The following is a 23,566-nucleotide window of genomic DNA, read 5'->3' as shown; positions in this document are numbered from 1 at the left end:
TTTCGCTGCAAATTGCTTATAACGACTATATCTCAAAACCTATTCGTCTGATTTATATACTGTAAATGGCAATTTTAGTCTACATGAAAAGCCGAAAGTAATAAACATATTTATTTGGATAAGGATTAATACTGAATTAAAGAAAATTGGTTTCAAAATAACTTATGTTTATAATGAAAAAATTATCTTAAAAAATGAACATAAAAGTGGTTATTGTAAGTAAACCTTAAGAGATAGATATATGCTCTCGCGGACTTTATTGTGGCAAAAAATGAGTACTTCACATCTTTAGTACATTGTTTTACTATATCTTTGTTGGTTTGCGCAGCGTTCGCGTGGAAAGCTCGCAGATGGCCGACTCATTCAACTTTCACCTGCATTGTTGACGTTTCCCGTAGGAAATCCGGGATAAAATGTAGCCTATAGCCTTCCTCGATAAATAGACTATCTAACAGTGAAAGAATCATTTAAATCGGTTCAGTAGTTTCTGAGATTAGCGCGTTTAAACAAACAAACAAACAAAACAAACTCTTCAGCTTTATAATATTATATAGTAATATAGTAATATAGTATAGAAGTATAGATAATTCTAATTCTTATTCGTTATGCTAAATTAAATAAGGATAAACAAATTATGTGAGAAAAGAGAACCCAGCATTAAAGTAGTCAATATTCTTTTCTCTGCACCAAATTATAGTAAAATCTGTTTAATGGTTCATTAGTTTATGAATAAAAATACCTACATATAAAATCTTTTTACCATTAATAAATAACTCATAGTTTCCATAAAAACAAAAACACTTTTAACCAATAAAAAAAAACCTTTTTTAATACTGAAATAGGTATTTTACCTGGCTTTGGCTCAAATATACAAGTGGTAAATGGATCTCCTCTGTATCCTTTTGGGCAAGTGCAGATTGACACGTGATTGATAACTGTACATCGAGCGTTAAGACCACACGATCCTGGGCAAGGATCTACACACTTCTCCCTTATGCATGCCAAGGAACTTATACAGTCCTGGTTTGTAACACATTCGGGTCGGCAGTTTGGTGGACTGCCATAGTAGCCAATGGAGCAGGAACACGATGGTTGGCCTCCTATATTGCGGCATAAAGCATTTGCTCCACAAGGTGATGGTACACATGGATCACGATCGTCGTTTACAACTGGTTGCGGTTCTAAAGGAAAATATATTAATAATTATAATAATCATGAGAATAAAGATGGTATAATTCGTTCCCGGCGACAATACAAAAAAGAATAGGACCACTCCATCTCTTTCCCATGGATGTCGTAAAAGGCGACTAAGGGATAGACTTACAACCTTGGGATTCTTTTTTAGGCGATGGGCTAGCAACCTGTCACTATCTCAATTCTGTCATTAAGCCAAATAGCTGAACGTGGCCATTCAGTCTTTTCAAGAGTGTTGGCTCTGTCTACCCTGCAAGGGATATAGACGTGACCATATGTATGTATGTATGTATTTAATTCACTAGAGATAATAATAAAAGTACATCAAGCTTTGAAGCTTTCTGTACTTTTATTTTTCTTTTCTGTAGGTATTTTCTTTTAAGTTTCGAATTTGACTCTTGATAGAATTAGAAAGCGCGTTGTTTTATTATTTTTACCTAAGTACATACCTGGTTTTGGATAACATCTTGTAAAGGGATCTCCTATAAACCCATGTCTACAACTGCAAATTGGGTTGTGATTATAAACCCTGCATTCAGATTTTTGACCACATGGCTTTGGACAGGGATTAATGCATTTTTGTTTAATGCATGCTTTATCAGATGTACAGTCCGAATTCAATAAACATTCTGGCCTACAGAAAGGTGGTTGTCCCATATAGTTTGGCAAACAAGTACATACTGCTTGATTATTGACTTCCTTGCATTGGCTATTAGGTCCACATGGACTGGGATTGCAGAGGTTAGTAGAAATATTTTCAACTGGAAATAATAACGGTTATCATTATCTATACGAATATATTGCAAAGAAAATTTATTATAATCTTAAAATTGCTTATCTGGAAGCGAAAAAACAAAGAGTATACCAGCTGCTTCTCTTCTCGTGCAGATTATAGAAACCGATCAAAGGAAAGGCTAATAAACTTGGGATTAGTCTTTTAGGTTATTGGTTTGCAACTTGTCACTATTTGAATTTCAATTCCATCATTAACCCATCCAGCCGAATATGGCGTTATAGTTCTTTCTATGCTGTTGGCTCTGTCTACTCCGTAAGGGGTAAAGACATCGGTATACGTGTGTATTGATGTAGAATTTTAAATAAACAAACAAAAATAAAAAAACTTACTTGCAACAGGGTTGCATCTGCGGAAAGCGTCCCCAGTGAATCCTGATACACAATTACAAATTGGTGCATGATTTACTGTCGTACACTCAGCATTAATGCCACAAGTACCGGGGCATGGATCTTGACATTTATTTCCAATACATGCTCTATTTCCTAGACAATCTGAGTTACTGATACACTCGGGACGGCAACCTTCATAAGGATTTCCAAAGTATCCGTCATTACAAGTGCAAGATCCTACTTTATTTTGCTCGCGACACACAGCATTGGGTCCACATGGAGATGGTGAACATGGTGTCAAAAATTCTATTTGCGGTCGTCGCAGACATTTTGTAAATGGATCACCTGTATATCCTGGTGGACATATACACATTGCAGTATGACTTACTACTCGACAATCAGCATCCGCAGCGCATGCTCCAGCACAAGGATCTTGGCATTTTTTGTTGATACAGGCTAAATGTGGAGAACATTCGCTATTACTTATGCACTCTGGTTTGCAATAAGGAGGTTGTCCTTTAAATTCCGGGAAGCAAGTACATGAAGGAGATCCATTGATGTCATTACAAATCGAATTGGGACCACATGGTGACGGCTGACAAGGATTTACAGATATCGGAGGCAAATCTGCAAGTTAATTTAAAGTATTTAGTCATGAAGAATAGTAATAATACCGAGTTAGGTGAAGTAAATTGTTTGAAACTTACTTGATAGTAATTGACATTCCAAGAATGGATCTCCAGAATAAGATGATGGACACGAGCAAATAGGATTGTGATTGACAACTTTACATGTTGCTCTAATTCCACATGTGCCAATACATGGATTTACACATTTTTGGTTCATACAGGCTTGGTTTTGTGGACACTCGGAACTAGACACACATTCTGGTCTACATGCTGGTGGAATTCCAAGATAATTTGGAAGACATGAACAGACAGCCTGGTTATTAATTTCACGGCATTGACTATTTGGTCCGCACACCGCAGTACTGCACGGGTGTCCCGTGGGAGGAGCTGTTGAAATATGTTTTGTAAGCGTGTTTATTTTCAGAAATATATTTTATAACAAAAAATACCATACGATTAAATACCTATTACTCTGTTACAAATCACAAATGCATTTCCGGTAAATCCAGGTTGACAACTACACATTGGTATGTGGTTAAATACTTGGCAAACAGCATTTTGTCCACAGACACCAATACAAGGATCAATACATTTTCCTTGTAAACAAGCTTTATTTTGATTACAGTCTGTATTAAATACACATTCAGGATGGCAGTTAAAATATGGATCGCCTTGATATTCTTGCAAACATTGGCACTGGCCATTGATACATTCAGCATTTGGTGCACAGCGGATATTAGTACAAGCATCCACGACTGCGGGCTCCACTAAAAGTAAAAATAATAAAAATAAGACAAGGCCTAGTATTAAAAAGAAAAGTTAATATGTAATAGGTATTACATACCTTCGAGGGGTTTTAGTTTACAACCTGTAAATGGATCACCAACATATCCCTCTATGCAAGAACAAATCGGTATATGGTTGAATACACTACAAGTTGTAGATATGCCACACGAGCCTGGACATGGATCTTGACATTTAGAATTCAAACAAGCACGGTTACTTGGGCAATCAGAATGTATGATGCATTCGGGCCTGCAGTTCGGAGGACTTCCTATGAATGTTGGTAAACACGTACAAGAAGGTGTATTGCCTATTTCCCTACATTCTGCGTTAGGACCACATGGAGAGGGAATGCATGGGTTTTTAGATTCTGGCGGAGCCTCAACTGAAAGCAAAGAAATATTAATTAACAAACAAAACACAATCTTTATGTAATCTCTACAAATTTATTTTTATTCTTAATATTTATTAAATTACAACTACAGTAAATAAAAATTATATTTTTGCATTCAATTCATTTGATCAAAAATTATTAAAATTACCTGGCGCTACTGCACACGTTGTAAATGGATCTCCAGTAAAAGATTCTTTGCAAGAACATATTGGGCTGTGATTAATCACTTTACAATTGGTGTTTGCACCGCAAGGTTTTGGACATGGATTAGTGCATTTATTCTTGATACAAGCTTTATCATGCGGACAATCTGAGCTTAGTATACATTCTGGGCGGCAATTTGGAGGAGTGCCCACATAGTCTGCTAAGCAAGAACATACTGCTTGATCGTTAACAGATCTGCACTGGCTGTTAGGTCCACAGGGTGATGGATAACATACGTCAATTAGTGTAGTCGGCGGAGTTGATTCTGAAAACAAAATACACAGTGAATCATATAGAAATGTCAATTTTGAGCGCGTGTACATACAGAATCTTTCATGTTATCAAAATAAGAGCGTACACTTCTCCGTTATATTGGAATAAAACAAAAAAATATGTAGAAGTTGATTATTGCATTAGTTTATATTTTATTTCACGTTTACAAAAATAATGTATTTTAAGAAACGCAAGCAGATATTTTTTAATTATATTTCTTAACATATTTTTTGCGGAAGCTTTAGAACTGGATATTTAGTAAAAGATAATACACCAACTTGCCTTGATAAACGCAGTATCGGAATGGATCACCAGTATAACTATTTAAGCAAGTACATAGTGGAGTATGTGATACAACTTGACATAGAGCATTTGTACCGCAGCTGCCAGGGCAAGGGTCTGTACATTTACTATTAAGACAAGCCATATTTGAGGCACAATCCGTATTGACGACACATTCTGGTCTACAGCCTTCATATGGGTTTCCAATAAAACCTTCCACACATGTGCAAGACCCAGCATCATTTTTTTCTTTACATATAGCATTTGTTCCACATGGCGATGGAGAACATGGAGTTGTGATTTGATTTGAGTATGTAGGTTCTGGCACACAGTCAAAAAATGGATCTCCAGTAAATCCAACAGGACATAAACAAATAGGCGAGTGGCTTACAACTCTACATTCTGCATTTGAAGCACATGCGGCTTCACATGGATTTTTACATTTCATATTTATACAAGATAAATGCATAGAACATTCTTCGTTATTGTTACATTCAGGTCTGCAGTAAGGAGGTTGTCCTTGATAACCATCTAAACACGTGCATGTTGGTGTTTCATTAATTTCTCTACATAAAGAATTTGGTCCACAAGGAGAGGGAGTACATGGTCTTAAAGGCTCCGGTTGTCTTTCAGCTAAAACAAACATGCAAAAATTTTAATAAGAAAGTTTATATTAAATTTTGTTTTTTTTTTTTCATTTAAACATTTATTCGTGAAACAAAATAAATGCTTATTAATGATATCCATACTATCTCTACACCCGTTATCTACAATACGAATCTTCTTGATATTTTTCATATATATAATTAAAGTCTGTTTGTACTCTTTGTGTGGCGTTAAATTTGTTATATTTTGTAGATGGTGCTAAATTCGTCTTTTTGAAGGTGGAGCGCGGGCGAAACTGCGAGTAAAAGCTAGATCTATATAATTTTAACCACTAGAAAGAAACAAGCTTACGTAATTTGAAGCATCGTGCAAATGGATCACCGGAGTATGGACATGTACAAATTGGATTGTGGTTTACTACTTTGCATTCAGCATTGATACCACAAGAACCTTTACATGGATTTATACATCGTTGGTTACTGCAAGCTTGATTCAGAGGACATTCTGCACTTATGGTACATTCTGGTCGGCAAACGGGAGGGATGCCAATATAATTAGGTGCACATGAACAAGCAGCTTGACCGTTCACTTCTCTGCACTGACTATTTGGACCACACGGAGAAGGTTGACATGGATTTGTAGAACTTAATTCTGTAAATATAATTAAAAATATAAGTAAAACAATAAATAAGTATTTATCTCTATCGTGCCTCAAAATCAGCAATATAGATGATGAAATTCTAAATTTCTTATATGATCTAGGGTTGGACTAAGATAGAACTCCCGCGTGATAGAAAATTAATGGGGTATTTCGCATTATGCGGAAGGAGATGAAGGACAAATCCTGATAACCAGAGTATATCTCGTATACATATCACACATCAACATATTATGGTAAACAATATGAAAGTAGCATTTAAACTCACCAGTTACCGGTCTACATTCTAAAAATGCATTTCCTGTCATTCTTTCAGGACAAGTACACATCGGTACATGGTTTACCACGTTACAATCCGCGTTTGTAGCACACGTGCCAGGACAAGGATCTTGACATTTATTGCGTATGCATGCTTTGTTACGGTCACATTCAGAACTTTGCACACACTCTGGGCGACATTCAGTATACGGATCACCATGGAACTCTAGTATGCAGCTACACTGGCCATTGAAACATTCGGCATTAGATCCGCATGGCGACGGATTACAAGGATCATCTTGGTCTGAAAATTTTACATTTATTATTAATAAAGAGCGGTGTTTGCGTTTTATTTTTAATTTATTTTTTACGTTATAATTATTTACCTTTCTGTGGTATTAGATTACATTGCGTAAATGCATTACCAGAATAACCATCAAAACATGTGCATACAGAGACGTGAGTTATAACTTGACAGTTTGCATTAATCCCGCATGAACCGGGGCAAGGATCTCTACATTTTTGGTTCAAACAGGCGAGATTACTGGCACAGTCTTCATTTATGGTACACTCTGGTCTACAATTAGGCGGGCTCCCTTCGAAATTAGGGAGGCAGGTACACGATGGTATACCGCGATAGTTTTTACATTCAGAATAGGGGCCGCAGGGTGAAGGAACACATGGATCTCTTTCGTCTTGTGGAACTACGACTGGAGCTGAAATGTAATAGTATCAATTAAATCAATAAAATGTAATTTTGAGTCAAGTAAGTTTGAGTAAAATCTTAGTTAGATGTTAAATAAATAATAAAAACTCACCTTTAATTAAACTACACCTGGAAAATGGATCTCCTGTATGTCTTGCCTGACATGTACATATAGGACTGTGATTGATGACTCTGCAATCGGTATTAATACCACATGGACCAGGACACGAAGAAACACATTTCTGATTCTTGCACATTTTGTCCGTGGCACATTCTGTGCTCACAACACATTCTGGCCTGCAGTTAGGGGGTGTTCCTGCATAATTAGGAGCGCAAGAGCAGACACTTTGACCATTTGATATTCGGCACTGACTGTTTGGCCCACACGGAGAAGGTTCACACGGCGTAGGGTTGATGTATAAAATAGCTAAAAAAACACCATCGATACTTATAGTAACTGTGTTATAAAAGAAAATAAAATCTGAATTTACACATTTTTATCACTTGACAGCCATGTTTTTTTACATGCTGCAACCTAGCTGTGCTATCAAAACCCATTAGGTATTTCATAGATTCTGCATAATAAATATATATAAAAATATTTTTTATTAGCTGAAAAATAAATTACTTACCTATTTTAGAGCATTGCCTGTAGGGGTCACCAGTGTAATCTTTTTGACAAGTACAAAGAGGTGAATGATTTACCACTGTACATTCAGCAAACGCAGCGCAAGTGCCTGGACAAGGATTAACACATTTATTTCTTGTGCACGCTTTATCACTGGTGCAATCCGAATTTACCAAGCATTCTGGACGACAACCTTCGTACGGGTTACCAAAGTAACCAGTTAAACAAGAACAAGCGCCGGCACTAGCGAGTTCTCGACATTCGGCATTTGGACCACATGGGGTTGGTGTGCATGGGGAAAGTGGCTCTGCAGGCATTATTTCAATATTCATGATGCACTGTATAGCAGCATCTCCACGGAAGCCGTCGGGGCATATGCACATTGGTACATGACTGACGACATGACATTCAGCATTCAAACCACAGGCTTGTGCGCAAGGATTTTGACACTTTTTATTAATGCAAGCCTTATTAGGTGCACATTCACTATTAGATACACACTCTGGGCGGCAATTCGGAGGTACCCCGATGAAATCTGGCATGCATTGGCATGTTGGGATTTCTCCTCCAGTTAGTTGACAAATAGAATTCGGTCCACATGGAGATGGTTGGCAAGGATCTGTAGGCTGTTGTATTGCTGTAAAAAAAGAAAGTGCAGCAGCTATCAGAAAATAATAAACAGCTCTTGCGAATAAATTCTTGAATAAAAATCAGTATCAGCCCCGAATTTGGCTGATTTATAGCGTTCTGTAAAAACAAGGACTCTTATAATTTCACCATGTCTGTCTGTCCGAGGTGTTACTCTGTGACTGTAGTAGAAAGCTGTAATTTTTTTAGATAAATAAAGTATTAGCTTTAAAAACTTTATTTCTCTCTACAATCTTTGTTCTTAAAAATAAAAATAAAAGATCTAACATACAAGTTATAAATTAAAGACTATAAGCTTGTGAGAGACTGGCGTCAGAACTAAACAAAGTTTGTACCTCAGAGCACCAGCCCCTCTCCATTATGAGTATGGCAGGGAATACGAGTATACTTGTCAAATAGACAATAGATAGGCAGGGAATAGGTCATTTAAATAAGGTTGAGAACACTATTTCTTGATTTAGGGATCCTTTTTGCTAGAGCTGTCTCTTTTTTGCGTATTTCTATTTGCGCCCTCCGCCATTATGCTTAAGCGCTTAGAGTCCGGGCGCTTTCGGAAATTTCTTCCTTTTATATATATATATCTTACTAGCGACCCGCCCCGGCTTCGCACGGGTGCAAAATTCGGAAAAAATTATACATAAAAACCTTCCTCTTGAATCACTCTACCTGTTACAAAAAACCGCATCAAAATCCGTTGTGTAATTTTAAAGATTTAAGCACAGACAAACAGACTAAAATAGCGACTTTGTTTTATACTATGTAGTGATATATGCAGCTTGTCTAGTTTTAAGAACATCTTATGAAGATAAAAGTGCAAATTACTTACGGATAGATAGACATCTTGTAAATGGATCTCCAGTCAGTCCTGATGGACAAGAACATAGTGGGTTGTGATTTACAACTTGACATGTTGCTGCTACACCACACGCTCCTCGACAAGGGTCAGTACACTTTTGATTACTGCACGCTTTATTTGGTGGACATTCAGAACTTGCAACACATTCAGGCCGGCATGTTGGTGGTGCGCCTCGGTATCCACTTAGACAGGAACACACTGCTTGACTATTAATAACTCTACATTGACTATTGGGACCACATGGGCTCGGTTGGCAAGGATCGATTGAAACCATTTCTGTAATTAATATCTGTACTATTATAAATGTATAAGTTTAACGTTACCAACATCGTATTAATATAAAACAATAATTTTGATGAACTGTATTCGTAATTCTACAAATAAAAGTTTTGGATGGATGACATACTTGATCGTATCTCTAGATCGATATATATCTTTAACATACATACATAAAATCACGTCTATATCCCTTGCGGGGTAGACAGAGCCAATAGTTTTGAAAAGACTGAAAGGCCACGTTCAGCTGTTTGGCTTAACAATAGAATTAAGATTGAAATAGTGACAGTAAGCTAGCCCGTCGCTTAAAAGAAGAATCCAATGTTTATAAGCCTATCCCTTACTCGCCTTTTACGACTTACATGGGAATAAGACGGAGTGATCCGGGACGGGATTACTACCGGGAACCACGCGGCATAACTTTAATACTAAAAGATTTACATTATCAATATAAAATATGTCGTTCAAATATCATGTCTCACCTTTAATAGGATCACACCGGATGAAAGCATTGCCTGTAGTTTTCGTTGGACATATACATATAGCCATATGATTAACCACTTGACAAAGAGCGTTCACACCGCAGGTGCCACTTAGGCAGGGATCAATACAGTGGTTCCTTACACACGCTTCATCTATTGGGCATTCTGAACTAATTGTGCACTCAGGTCGACAACCAAAGTAGGGGTCACCTTGATATTCAGGGATACACGTGCAAATTCCGTTGTTACAAACTGCGTTTGATCCACATGGTGAAGGGTTACACGGATTTTGTGGTTCTGGATCTAAATGGAAAACAAAATTACGAGTAAATTTAAAATTTTACAAAATAAACCGAAATCTAAATTATTTTTAATAGACATAATGAAGTAAATTTGATATTGTTTGTATTATTTAGTAAAGGTAAAAATAAAAGAGGATAAATATAAAGTATTAGAACAATACTCACCCATCTGAGGTTTCAAAGAACAAATTGTGAACGGATCACCAATATAGCCATCAAAGCAAATGCATATTGAATAATGATTTTGCACTCTACATTCAGCGTTTATGCCACACGAGCCGGGACAAGGATCAACGCATCGCTCATTAATACAAGCCATATCGGTGGGGCAATCAGTGTTCAAAGTGCACTCAGGTCGACAATTCGGTGGACTACCAGTATATTGGGGTAAACATGAACAAGTCGGAGAACCATTTATATCTCGACATTGTGAAAATGGACCACAAGGCGATGGCAAACATGGATTTATTGTCACAACATCTGCTACTGAAAAAAGGTAAAGAAAAATTTGTTTTAAAACAACTAAAACAGTCGAAAAAAAAATTTCCGAAAATCAATTAGTTTGATGAATTAAAATAAATACCTGATATTTCATAGCAGCGGCTAAACGGATCACCTGTATACCTCAATCGGCAGGTACAAATTGGGCTGTGATTTACAACCTTACACTCTGCATTTTGCCCGCACACCCCTTCGCACGGATTTCTACATTTTTGGCGTATACATGCCTGTTGCTGATTACACTCAGAGCTAACAAGGCATTCAGGTCTACAAGCTGGTGGTGTTCCTATAAATTCTGGCAGACATGTACAAACAGCTTGATTGTTAAATACTTTACATATGCTGTTTTGACCACACGGTGAGGGCAAGCAAGGTTGTCTCTGGATCGTGGGAGTATCTGGAAAATTGTTTTATTACAGTATGTTTAACGATTTATATGCGCCTAAACATCAGATTGGTATTAATTCGGAATGAGTTTTAATTACCATTTATTTGTTCATAACAGTTTTGGTTTGGGTTTCCGATTAATCCTGGTAGACATTCGCATCTTGGCATATGATTGACGACATTACATACGGCATTACGTCCACAAATGTTGTTACATGGATTCTGACATTTATTCTGAATACAAGCCAAGTTGCTAGCACAGTCTGAGTCAACTACACATTCTGGTCGACATCCTTCATAAGGATTTCCGATATATTCTGGCAAGCATACACATGCTCCAGCTCCTCTTTGTTCTTTGCAAATCGCGTTTGATCCACACGGTGAGGGAGAACAAGGTGTAAGTGGAATATTCATAACAACACATCTGATGAACGGATCACCTGTGAACCCTGACGGACATAAACATTGCGGGCCATGACTTATTACTCTACATTCAGCCCCTGTGCCACAAGAACCAGGGCATGGATCTTTACATTTATTATTAATACATGCGAAGTGGTTGGGACATTCAGAGTTTGCTATACATTCTGGTTTACAATAAGGTGGGCTACCAATAAAATCACTCAAACATGCACAGGATGGCGAGCCACCTATTTCTTTGCACTCTGAGTTTGGACCACAAGGAGAGGGTTCACACGGATTTATATATGGTAAATCTTGTGATTCTGTAATAAGAAATTAAATAATAATTAATTTAGTAAATATAAATGAGAAAAATGATTTGTCTAGCAAATGAAAACCTTTTGCTAATGTTAAGTAAATAAAAATGTAAGTACTTGCCTTCTATAATGCATCTTTTGAACGGATCTCCGGTGTAGCCGGCCGGGCAAGAGCAAATTGGATTGTGATTGATGACTTGACAGTGTGCGGAAGCTCCACAGTTACCACTGCAAGGATCAATACAGCGTTGATTTGAACATGCCCTATTAAGAGCACATTCTGCGCTAGAGACACATTCGGGTCTGCATGTTGGCGGTGCACCAATATATCCAGCTATGCATGAACAAATAGCTTGCCCATTGATTTCACGACATTGGCTATTGGGGCCACACGGTGATGGACTGCATGGATTTATTACTTCAAAAACTTTGTTCTTCCTGCATTCTAAGAAAGCATTTCCAATAAAACCTTCTGGGCATGAACATGACGGTATATGGTTATAGACTCTGCATATTGCTTCTCTTCCGCAGGTGCCGATACAAGGATCAATGCACTTATTTTTTAAACATGCTTTATTGTGGGGGCAATCAGTACTAGTTAAGCATTCGGGGCGACATCCCACGTAAGGATCTCCTTGATATTCTGGTAAACACGTGCACACACCATCACTGCAATGTGCATTGGGGCCACACGGAGATGGATAACATGGATCAGATTCGGTAAAATCTGCATTAAAAAAAAGTTAAGAATTACTATAAATGTTAAATGGATAACTTAGATTCCAAATTTATTGTCCCGAATAACATACATATTCATAAAAGGGAATTAACTGCAAGGATCGTCAGATGTAGAGTTTCTGTCTCATGGTCATGGCTTCTGTATGAGGTCTATGTATCCTTAGCCCTTCTTTCAGATACATCATTTATATTTTTATGAAAGCGTTTCGCTACGATGGTATTAGTTTTAGAAAAATGTTATGATGTAAAATACTCATACATACATACATATGGTCACGTCTATATCCCTTGCGGGGTAGACAGAGCCAGTCTTGAAAAGACTGAATGGCCACGTTCAGCTTTTTGGCTTAATGATAGAATTGAGATTCAATTAGTGACAGGTTCCCTTCGCCTAAAAAATGAATCCCAAGTTCGTAAGCCTATTCCTTAGTCGCCTTTTACGACATCCATGGGAAAGAGATGGAGTGGTCCTATTCTTTTTTTGTATTGGTGCCGGGAACCACAGGGCCACATACACAGGGTAAAATACCTTTTATGCCGAAATCTTAACATGGTTTTAAATCTAAGTAATAAGACAATATTTTACCTGCTTCGATCGACATTGGAGTACAACGAGTAAATGGGTCACCAGTGTAACGTTCAATGCAGCTGCATTGTGCAATATGGTTAAATACAGTACATTGGGCATTAAGCCCGCACGCCCCGGGACAGGGGTCTCGACATTTTTCATTAATGCAGGCATGAATGCTAGAACATTCAGAATTGATTGTGCATTCGGGTCTACAGTTTGGTGGATTTCCTATATAATTTAATTTACAAGCACATGATGGAGCGCCCCCCACGTTGCGACATTCAGCATATAATCCACATGGCGAAGCAATGCATGGATCTCTTGGTGTATTTTGGGGCGGTTCTGATACTGAAACAATTCATTTAGGATATATATTTTTGGGTTTATAATTTATAAATTTATAATTAAAAATAATTGACATGGCTTACTGAGAGCTCTTTAAAAGAGTTTATATTAAAATATTAAGGTTAACCAAAACAAAAATAATTGTTTCGCTTACCTTTCATGGGATAACATCTAGTGAATGGATTTCCAGTCAAACCTTGTTTACATATACATATGGGACTATGGTTAATCACATTACAATTAGAATTTTCCCCGCATGTTCCAGTGCATGGATTTGTACACTTTTGATTATCACAAGCTAAATGTGATGGACATTCAGAGCTGACGACACATTCAGGGCGGCAGTTAGGTGGAGCCCCAACAAAGTTTGGCAAACATGAACATATTGCTTGGTTGTTAATTTCTTTGCATTGACTATTTGCTCCACAGGGCGATGAACTGCATGGATTTGATTCGAAAATTTGAGCTGAAAAGTAAAAAAGGGAGAGTAAAACATAGGTAGGTATATTTCATAATTACATATTTTAAGCTATGGTTTACCATTTATTACATATATTACTTACGTTCTTGCATCACGGCACAGAATTTAAATGGATTTCCAGTATATCCTTCTTGACAAATGCACGTAGGCACGTGATTATTAACTTGGCACAAAGCATTTGATCCACATGTTCCAGGACATGGATCAATGCATTTTAACCTTGAACATGCTCTGTTAAGTGGGCAATCTGAATTAATAACACATTCAGGTCGACACCCTTCGTATGGGTTTCCAGAATAGCCTTCTAAACATTGACAAGCGCCGACCCCTTTTTGCTCTCTACAAACAGCGTTAGATCCACATGGATTAGGACTGCAAGGCGTTAACATCTCCAAAGAATCCATAACTGGCGTCGGACTACAATATGAAAAAGGATCTCCTGTATATCCTCCTTTGCATATGCACATAGGCGCATGACTTACAACTCTACATTCTGCATTAGCACCACAAGAACCAATACATGGATCTGAGCACTTTTTATTTAGACATGCCAAATTAAAATCGCATTCACTGTTACTTATACATTCTGGTCGACAGTTTGGAGGAGATCCTTTAAATTCTGGCATACAAGCGCATAGTGGGCTTTCTCCAATAATCTTGCAGATAGAGTGTGGTCCACAAGGAGATGGTTCACAAGGATTTTGTTGAGGCCTTGTTATTTCTGAAAGCAATTAAATCTGCTCTTACTACACTGGGGACAATAACATCATATTATATATTTATGATTAAATCAAAAATATACTTTACCTTTAATATTGCATCTAACAAATGGATCACCCGTAAAAGATGGTGGGCAAGTACAAATTGGATTATGATTAATAACCTCACATATGGCACCTGACCCACATGCACCAACGCATGGATTTGAACATTTTTGATTGTTACAAGCTTCTTGAAGCGGACATTCTGAACTAATAATACATTCAGGTCGACATGTTGGCGGGCTTCCTCTATATCCGGGGATACATGAACAAACGGCTTGTCCATTTGATTGACGACATTGACTATTGGGCCCACATGGTGTTGGGTTACATGGATTTTGTTCTATAGCTAAAATGAGAACAAATTTATTTTTACTTATAATTGGTATACTTCCTGTACGTAAAATATAAATATATATTAATATATAAAATAAATATCATTAATATATATATATAGTGTATTAATAGTGCCGTTTGGTTCCCGGCACCAATACAATAAGAATACGACCACTCCATATCTTTCCCATGGATGTCGTAAAAGGCGACTTAGTGATAGGCTTATAAAATTCTTTTTTTAGTCGATGGGCTAGCAACCTGTCAGTATTTGGATCCATGTCAGTAATTCCATCATTAATCCGAGCAGCTGAACGTGGCCATTCAGTCTTTTCGGGACTATTGGCTCTGTCTACCCCGTAAGGGATATGGACGTGGCTATATGTATGTATGTATGTATCATTAATATTTTACCATGGGTATAGCGACATTCCACAAACGCATTCCCATTCATGCCTATAGGACAAGTACACATCGGAATGTGATTAATTACATCACATATTGCGTTGCTGCCGCAAGTTCCAATGCATGGATTTACACACTTGTTGCGTTGGCAACTCTTATCAAATGGACAGTCTGTATTATACAGACATTCTGGCCTACATCCAACGTTTGGATCGCCATGATAACCTTCTCTACAAGTGCATTTTCCTTTATTGCATAAAGAATTTGAACCACAAGGACTGGGAACGCACGGATCAAAAGAACTTGAGAGCGTGTTATCTGAAAAAGAAAATATAATCAAATTAATTCAAGTAATATCATCAATATGTAATTGCTATTGCTTATTTATATCGCGATAAAAATCACTCATTCGCGAATTATTATAAATTAGCTTTCGCCGCGGCTTCGCTCGCTAAAATTTAGCACCACCTACAAAAGACTGCAAGATTTTCACAAATCCCTCGGGTACCATACTTTTTACCGAAATAAAAGGTATCCTATGTCCTTCTTCAGAACTTAGTTATATATACGCGAAATTTTAAGAAGTTCAGTAGATAACGCGTGAAGAGGTAACAAATAAACAAACTATCAGAAAAATGAAAAAATAATAAATTATGTGCATAAGTATACTCGTATTTATTGCTGTAGACTAGCATATTATTGAAAATTATTTGCCTACCTTCTAATATTGGCTTGCGAATGCATTCCTTAAATGGATCACCGGTGAAGTCTTCAGGACAAAGGCATACAGCTACATGGTTATTCACAAAGCAACGAGCAAATAGTCCACATGATCCTTTACATGGATCCCTACATTTTTCCGCTATGCAGGCTTGGTCGTTCGGACAATCTGAATGAACTACACATTCTGGTTTGCAAAATGGAGGAGAGCCGACATATGATGGTAAACAAGAGCACGCTGCTAGTCCATTATTATTGCGGCATTCGGCATATAATCCACATGGCGAACGCATACATGGATCTGATGGTTCTGTTTCAATAGGAGATGTAGCTGAAATATTAATAATTATTATATACCATACGCTTATGATTATTTATTACAAAGAATCTTGGGTATATTATTTTTTTACAACTTACATAAAGCTAAAGTACACTTAGTAAACGGATCTCCTGAATATCCCAGCCGACACGAACAAACCGGGCTGTGGTTAATAACTTTACATTCCGAGTTTTGTCCACAAGGTTTAGGACAGGGATTTACACATCTCTGATTTATACAGGCTTTATTTGGTTTACACTCTGAATTTACTACACATTCTGGTTTACAATTTGGTGGAGATCCAATATAATTCGATATACAGGAACACACCGGTTGGCCATTTACTTCTTTACAGATTGCATTAGTACCACAAGGACTAGGTTTACAAACATTAATAACTGAAACGTCTTTATCTGAAAAATCATAATTTATATTGTAATTTATATGAATGAGATTGCAATATATAGTTTCATATGGCATTTCACATACCTCGTATGATGTAACATGAAGTTAATGGATTTCCTGTATATCCAGATTTGCAGGTACAAGAAGGTTTGTGATTGGAAACGTAACATTCGGCATCATATCCGCATACACCGGGACATGGGTCAATACATTTGTTTCTATTGCAAGAGGAAACCAAAGAACAGTCTGAATCAGTCAAACATTCAGGCCTGCAACCTTGGTAAGGATCCCCAAAGTAATCCGGTAAACAAGTACATGATCCAGCATTTCCGTCTACTCTACAAACAGCATTAACACCACAAGGAGAGGGCTCACATGGGTTTAAGTATTCAATCTTCGGTGGAGCTGAAAATATTATTCAAAAACTCATAAATTCACTTACCGATTAATTTATCAGTCACCGTAGAAGCACCTCCTTGGTCCGAAGCGTTAGTCGAAGCTTACTGGGCTCGGCGACTTTTAGTGATCTCCGTAATCCGGTGACAGCATCACCATCGCTAGCGGCACCGTCCAAAGCGGCCGTCACATTGAACGGCCAAGCTTACTGTAAGTGCTAGGTTATCCGCGCGCTCCGAATAATTAAAGCGAGGCATTAATTTAACATAAAAGTTATATCAATTGTTACGTCCCTTTTGGAAGCATTTCATCGAATCTAAACGATATTAAGTAAATTTCTATCTTTGTCGTCCTTGTCCGAAGGCTTATGTTTAAAGCGCGTAAATAGGGACTGTATCAATGAAATTACTTGAAGACCAGGCGGCGGGCATGGGCGCCACTAAGTCTCTTAAGTAAAGCCATCTTTACAGTCCTATTACGTTATACATTAGTAAACCGTGTGAGGCGGGAACTTTTTGGATTTTTTACAATGAGCACACCTTAAAGCATGAATTATCACGCTTTGCAAAGCATAGTGTTACATGCGTTTCGTACAAATATCTATTTCATATTGTCATTAAAAGAAAAAAAAAGTTGTACTGTCTAATTTATCAACATAAAATTAGATTACCTTGTATTTGTGCTCAATATGTTTTGTTTCCACAATAATAGGTATAATTTATTTTGTTTAAAATTGGTACAGTTTGAGAAGACAGTTGGTCTAATCTTTTTTTTATTTTCTTACCTTTTGTCGGGGAACAGCCCTGGAATGGATCACCCGCGTAACCTGGTTCACAGGCACATGATGCTCTGTGATCCACCACAGTGCATATAGCGCGCTGTCCACAAGCTTGTTCACATGGATTTCTACAGCGTTGATTTACGCAAGCGAGAACTGCTGGGCATTCAGCGCTGATTGTACATTCAGGTCGACAATTTGGTGGAGCGCCAATAAATCCGGGTTGACAACTGCAGGCAGGGGTCTCGCCTGAGTTAATACATATTGAGTTTGGCCCGCATGGCGATGGCTGGCATGCATCCACTGGCGCTGGAGGAAGTGCTGAATAAAATATAAGGATTTTATAAGTATTGGAATGAAATTAATGTATAGTATGTAAATTTATATTTCATTATAAAAAAAACATTTAAATTACCTGGAGCCGGATAGCAATATATAAATGGATCGCCAGTATAACCATCGTTACATGTACATATAGGTGAATGTGCTATAACTTGACAACGTGCGTCGCGTCCGCACGCACCTTCGCAAGGATCACGGCAGCGGCGATCAATACAAGCCAATTGCAATTTACATTCTGAACTGACTAGACATTCTGGACGACACGATGGAGGAGAGCCTATATGACCTGCTCGACAAGAACATGCGGCAGCACCGTTTGCACTTACTGTGCATTCGCTAAACGGTCCACATGGTGAAGGTGAGCAGGGAGTTTCGTCTGTTAATAAAATGACGGTAAATTAGTGCTTTTTTCACAATCTGATGTTAATTGTCAGATCAAAGTAATAGTAGATAATTAAAGTTTTATAAGTACCTCTTCTTTCTATTTGTGTGCAGAACGAAAACGGATCCCCTGATGTATTTGGTGGACAGGTGCATGAAGGAATATGATTATTTACTGAACATATTGCATTTGTTCCGCAAGCGGGACAAGGATCAATACATTTCCCCCCCTGACAAGAGCGAGTAGGAGAGCATTCACCATTTGTAGAACATTCCAGGCGACAAGCTAAGTATGGATCGCCGAAATAGCCGGGAGAACACTTGCAAGTGCCTGCATCGCATAATGCATTGCTTCCACATGGATTAGGGTTACATGCGTCTCTTGGTGGCGTGGGTATAGCTGAAAAATAATATTTAAAATTTTGAATCGATTCGAAGGAATGTAAAGTTAATTTTTCTTCTCTAAACAATTTTAAGGTAAGGGGTTGAAAAGTAAATGAAGCATATGTTGATAGGCGAAATAATTTCTTAAGGTAAATTCTACTAAGTATTAACGAGATAGTTTTCATTGCATATTTTAACACTTTCAAAGAATTTGACATCTCACCGAGAATTTTTGAACATTGTATGAAAGGGTCACCGGAGTAACCTGTTGGACAGCTGCATATTGGAATATGATCATGAACCCTGCAGTCAGCTCTAAATCCACAAGAACCTTCACAAGGATTTCGACACTTTTCTGCAATGCATGCTTGTTGTGATGGACAATCTGTATTTACTAGACATTCAGGGTGGCAATTAGGTGGCGCGCCTGTATATCCCTGACTACAAGAACAAGATGGGCTGTTATTTATTGGGCGACATTCACTGTATGGACCACAAGGATTTGGTTGACATGGATTAATTGGTGGAGTGTCATCTTGTTTCACAACTGTTTCCCTTTCAAAGCATCTCGTAAATGGGTCTCCACTTGTACCAACAGGGCAACTACATAACGGACTGTGATTAACCACTTGACAATGGGCACCTATACCACAGGTCCCCCGACAAGGATCAGCACACTTTAATTTATGACATGCTCGATCTGGCGGACATTCACTGCTTACTGTGCATTCAGGTCGACAATCAGGCGGTGCGCCAATGTAATCTGGGAGACATTCACACGATGCTAATCCACTACTCTCTCTGCATATACTATTAGGTCCACAAGGTGATGGTTGGCACGGTCTAGACTCTGGTATTGGAATATCTTTGGTACACTGTACGAAAGGATTTCCTGAATATCCTTTAGAACATGCGCAAGTAGGCACATGATTGATTACTGTACATTCAGAATTGGTGCCGCAAATTCCTGGACATGGGTCAGCGCATTTATTTCTAATACACGATTTATCAGCTGAACAGTCAGAACTAAGTACACACTCTGGTCTACAACTTTCATATGGATTGCCGTGGTATCCTTCTAAACAAGAACAAGATCCAATACCATCTCTTTGATTACAAATTGCATTAGCACCACACGGTGATGGATCACATGGCCGTGGTTCATTTTCTGCAACAGAATAGTAGATAAATAAATAATCATTATTTTGTTAACTTGACATGAAATTATAATTAATTCAAATAACTAACATATATCCATTTTGACCTACATAGAGGAATCAAATGATAAGTAAAGCTGAAGTAATCATAAATTCAATACCTTCTTTAAGAATGCATTGTAGGAAGGGATTGCCAGTGTACTTCTCTCTACAAATGCAAGAAACGGTATGACTGACAACTATACAATCTGCATTTACACCGCAGGAACCAGGACATGGGTCGACACATTTATTTTTAATGCACGCTTGATTAGATGGACAATCTGGATTGATAACACATTCCGGTCTGCAGTTTGGTGGTTGTCCGATATAGTTATCAATACATCTGCAGTTTGCTTTACCATTCCGTTCTACACATAATGAATTTGGTCCACATGGTGTAGGATTACAAGCATCTACTGGCGGTTGAGGATTTTCAAAAATGTGACAACTCTTGAATGGATCTCCAGTTTCTCCTGGATTACAACTGCAAATTGGACTATGGTTTATTACTTCACAGCGCGCTGATATCCCACAAGCGTTAATACATGGATTTATACATTTTTGATTCACACAAGCTTTCGTAGATGGACATTCAGAGCTAACAACGCATTCGGGTCTGCACGATGGTGGAGACCCTTGGAATCCTTCTACACAAGCACAAACTGCTGTGTTGTCGCTTGTTCTACATATACTGTTTGGGCCGCATGGTGAAGGGTGACAGGGATCTCTTGGTATCTGTTTATCGTGTACTATCTCACTACAGTAAGTAAATGGATTTCCTGTATAATCTGTCAAACATGAGCAACTTGGTATATGATTAATAACATCACATTTAGCATTTTGTCCACAGACTCCTGGACAAGGGTCACGACATTTGTTTCGGAAACAAGCTTTATCTCTAGGGCATTCTTGACTTCCTGTACATTCGGGTCGACATGACTCATAGGGATTTCCACTGTAGTCGGCTAAACATGTGCATATTCCATTGTCACATTGTGCATTTGGTCCACAAGGTGAAGGGTTACATGCATCTGCGTATGATGGGGTCGTTGGAGCTGCAAAAACAATAATTGAGAATTAACGAAAGTACTAACTAAGATGACAAGATATTAATAAGTGAAATGTTTAAAATATAAGAAGCACCTTCAATTATTGGTTGACATCTCGAAAATGGATCTCCGGTGTATCCATCATTGCAAACACAAACCGCTACATGATTCAAAACATGGCAGTTAGCATCAATTCCACAAGATCCTGGGCATGGATCTTCACATTTTTGTCTTACACATGCCATTGAAGCTGGGCATTCTGAATTGATTGTGCACTCGGGGCGGCAAGAAGGTGGAGAGCCGACATATCCCGGTAAACATGAGCAAGCAGGTCCACTAGGCAGCAGTTGACAACGTGAGTGTGGTCCACATGGTGATGGCGTACAAGAAGGCTTTTCGGGTTCAAATACGATAGCTGAAAATTGAAAATACACATATCATTTTACACAATAAAGTTTTGATTAAAATATTTCTGTAGACTACATTGGGAAGTTCAAAGAATGGCATACATTGAACATAGCATAGGATCTGTTATGATATTCACATTATTAGATTATTATGTAAATTGATGTGATATCACAATAAATTAATCACTTCCTTAATGCTTTTATGTGTGCTGCGTTTTTGATTTTGAATATTTCTATTTTAATTTGATTTGCTAGAAGTGAACCTAATTGGGATAAGGAACTTAGATTTTTTAAAAATAGTAATGTATTTGGAAATACATAGGTATAATGTTGTAGTACTCACGATAACATTGGGTGAAAGGATCACCAGTCATTCCGGCTGGACATGTGCATATAGGATTATGATTTTTAACTAAACAATGGGCTCTCAATCCACATGTATTAGGGCACGGGTCGTCACATTTTTGGTTAATACAAGCTTTTGATGCATCACATTCACTGTTTACGATACATTGTGGTCGGCATGAAGGTGGTGAACCCACATAGTTAGGGAGACAAGAACATACAGCTTGCATATTTACTTGTCTACATTGACTATTGGGTCCGCAAGGCGTGGGTTCACAAGGATTTGGAGTTGGCGTTGCTAAAATATATTGATGGTTATTAGTAATTATACCATATTTAATATATCGTATTATGATAATACTCGTAATATATTGAATAAGTATACTGGCTAAAACTTACGAGCGACAGTGATTTCTTTACACTGGAAGAATGGATCCCCTGAGTAGCCTCTCGGACATGTGCAAACGGGAATATGATTTTCAACTGAACACTGTGCATATTGGCCACAAGTTCTGGGACATGGATCAATGCACTTGAATCGTGTACAAGCCAAATTTAAAGCGCAATCATCATTACTTTCACATTCCCGACGGCAGCCTTGCGGGCTATAAGGATCACCTTCATAATCATCAGAACAGACGCATGCACCAGCGCCATTATGTTCACGACATTCAGCATTAGGCCCACATGGTGAAGGCGAACAGGGGCTTGAAGTCGTCATTTCAGTCGCTACAATAAAATAAATAATTATTTGTAAGTCTTGTCATATTCACCCTTCATCAAATTAAAATACAAGAATTTAAAACATACGTGACATAATTATTGGAATGCAGTTTTGCGATGCATCTCCAGAGAATCCTTGTTGGCAACTGCATATTGGTCTATGGTTGACAGTCAAACATAATGCATTCAGACCACAAGCACCCTGACAAGGATCTTTACAACGTTCATTCACACAGGCTGTATTACTGGGACATTCCGCATCAATGGTACATTCTGGTCTGCAATTAGGAACTCTTCCTATATAATTTGGCTGGCAGGAACAGGCCGCTTGATCACCAATAACACGACACTCTGAGTTTGGTCCACATGGTGACGGGACACATGGATCTTTATTTATGTCTGGTTCTAAAATTAAACAAAATAATACACATATTTAGTAGTTATATGTAAGTGTTAAATTTATAGAAAATATTACATATGTACATAGTAACTTGCTGTTATCCACAATTTCGTTCGCCAGAAAAGTACATATAATATCAATATCATCACTTAACAAAGTTGTGATGTGAAAGA

General features: G+C 37.9%; 1 protein-coding gene across 1 annotated transcript in view; it reads right to left on the bottom strand.

The window, feature by feature from the left end:
• Positions 1-23,566, bottom strand: part of LOC106131785 (uncharacterized) — a 124,079-nt gene that overhangs the window by 44,890 nt on the left and 55,623 nt on the right. Inside the window, exons 49-84 of the mRNA XM_060954804.1 lie at positions 23,081-23,398; positions 22,670-22,999; positions 22,269-22,568; positions 21,613-21,933; positions 20,589-21,524; positions 19,494-20,438; positions 18,978-19,286; positions 18,579-18,881; positions 18,170-18,484; positions 17,074-17,394; positions 16,683-16,997; positions 16,264-16,596; positions 15,555-15,863; positions 14,854-15,156; positions 14,129-14,767; positions 13,720-14,031; positions 13,236-13,568; positions 12,033-12,638; positions 11,291-11,917; positions 10,888-11,202; positions 10,470-10,790; positions 10,003-10,305; positions 9,215-9,520; positions 7,745-8,377; positions 7,225-7,539; positions 6,793-7,122; positions 6,417-6,710; positions 5,842-6,141; positions 4,885-5,517; positions 4,274-4,594; positions 3,793-4,116; positions 3,413-3,715; positions 3,027-3,335; positions 2,320-2,946; positions 1,644-1,955; positions 852-1,181 (exon numbers count right to left, since the gene is read on the bottom strand). Of these exons, the coding sequence (XP_060810787.1) occupies positions 852-1,181; positions 1,644-1,955; positions 2,320-2,946; positions 3,027-3,335; positions 3,413-3,715; positions 3,793-4,116; positions 4,274-4,594; positions 4,885-5,517; positions 5,842-6,141; positions 6,417-6,710; positions 6,793-7,122; positions 7,225-7,539; positions 7,745-8,377; positions 9,215-9,520; positions 10,003-10,305; positions 10,470-10,790; positions 10,888-11,202; positions 11,291-11,917; positions 12,033-12,638; positions 13,236-13,568; positions 13,720-14,031; positions 14,129-14,767; positions 14,854-15,156; positions 15,555-15,863; positions 16,264-16,596; positions 16,683-16,997; positions 17,074-17,394; positions 18,170-18,484; positions 18,579-18,881; positions 18,978-19,286; positions 19,494-20,438; positions 20,589-21,524; positions 21,613-21,933; positions 22,269-22,568; positions 22,670-22,999; positions 23,081-23,398 (14,451 nt within the window). The remainder of the gene's footprint in view (positions 1-851; positions 1,182-1,643; positions 1,956-2,319; positions 2,947-3,026; positions 3,336-3,412; positions 3,716-3,792; positions 4,117-4,273; positions 4,595-4,884; positions 5,518-5,841; positions 6,142-6,416; positions 6,711-6,792; positions 7,123-7,224; positions 7,540-7,744; positions 8,378-9,214; positions 9,521-10,002; positions 10,306-10,469; positions 10,791-10,887; positions 11,203-11,290; positions 11,918-12,032; positions 12,639-13,235; positions 13,569-13,719; positions 14,032-14,128; positions 14,768-14,853; positions 15,157-15,554; positions 15,864-16,263; positions 16,597-16,682; positions 16,998-17,073; positions 17,395-18,169; positions 18,485-18,578; positions 18,882-18,977; positions 19,287-19,493; positions 20,439-20,588; positions 21,525-21,612; positions 21,934-22,268; positions 22,569-22,669; positions 23,000-23,080; positions 23,399-23,566) is intronic.

Source organism: Amyelois transitella, chromosome 5 (assembly GCF_032362555.1).
Source record: "Amyelois transitella isolate CPQ chromosome 5, ilAmyTran1.1, whole genome shotgun sequence".
Taxonomy (NCBI): domain Eukaryota; kingdom Metazoa; phylum Arthropoda; class Insecta; order Lepidoptera; family Pyralidae; genus Amyelois; species Amyelois transitella.
Note: the sequence above shows the minus strand (reverse complement) of the source record. Positions and strands in the feature narration are given on the sequence as shown.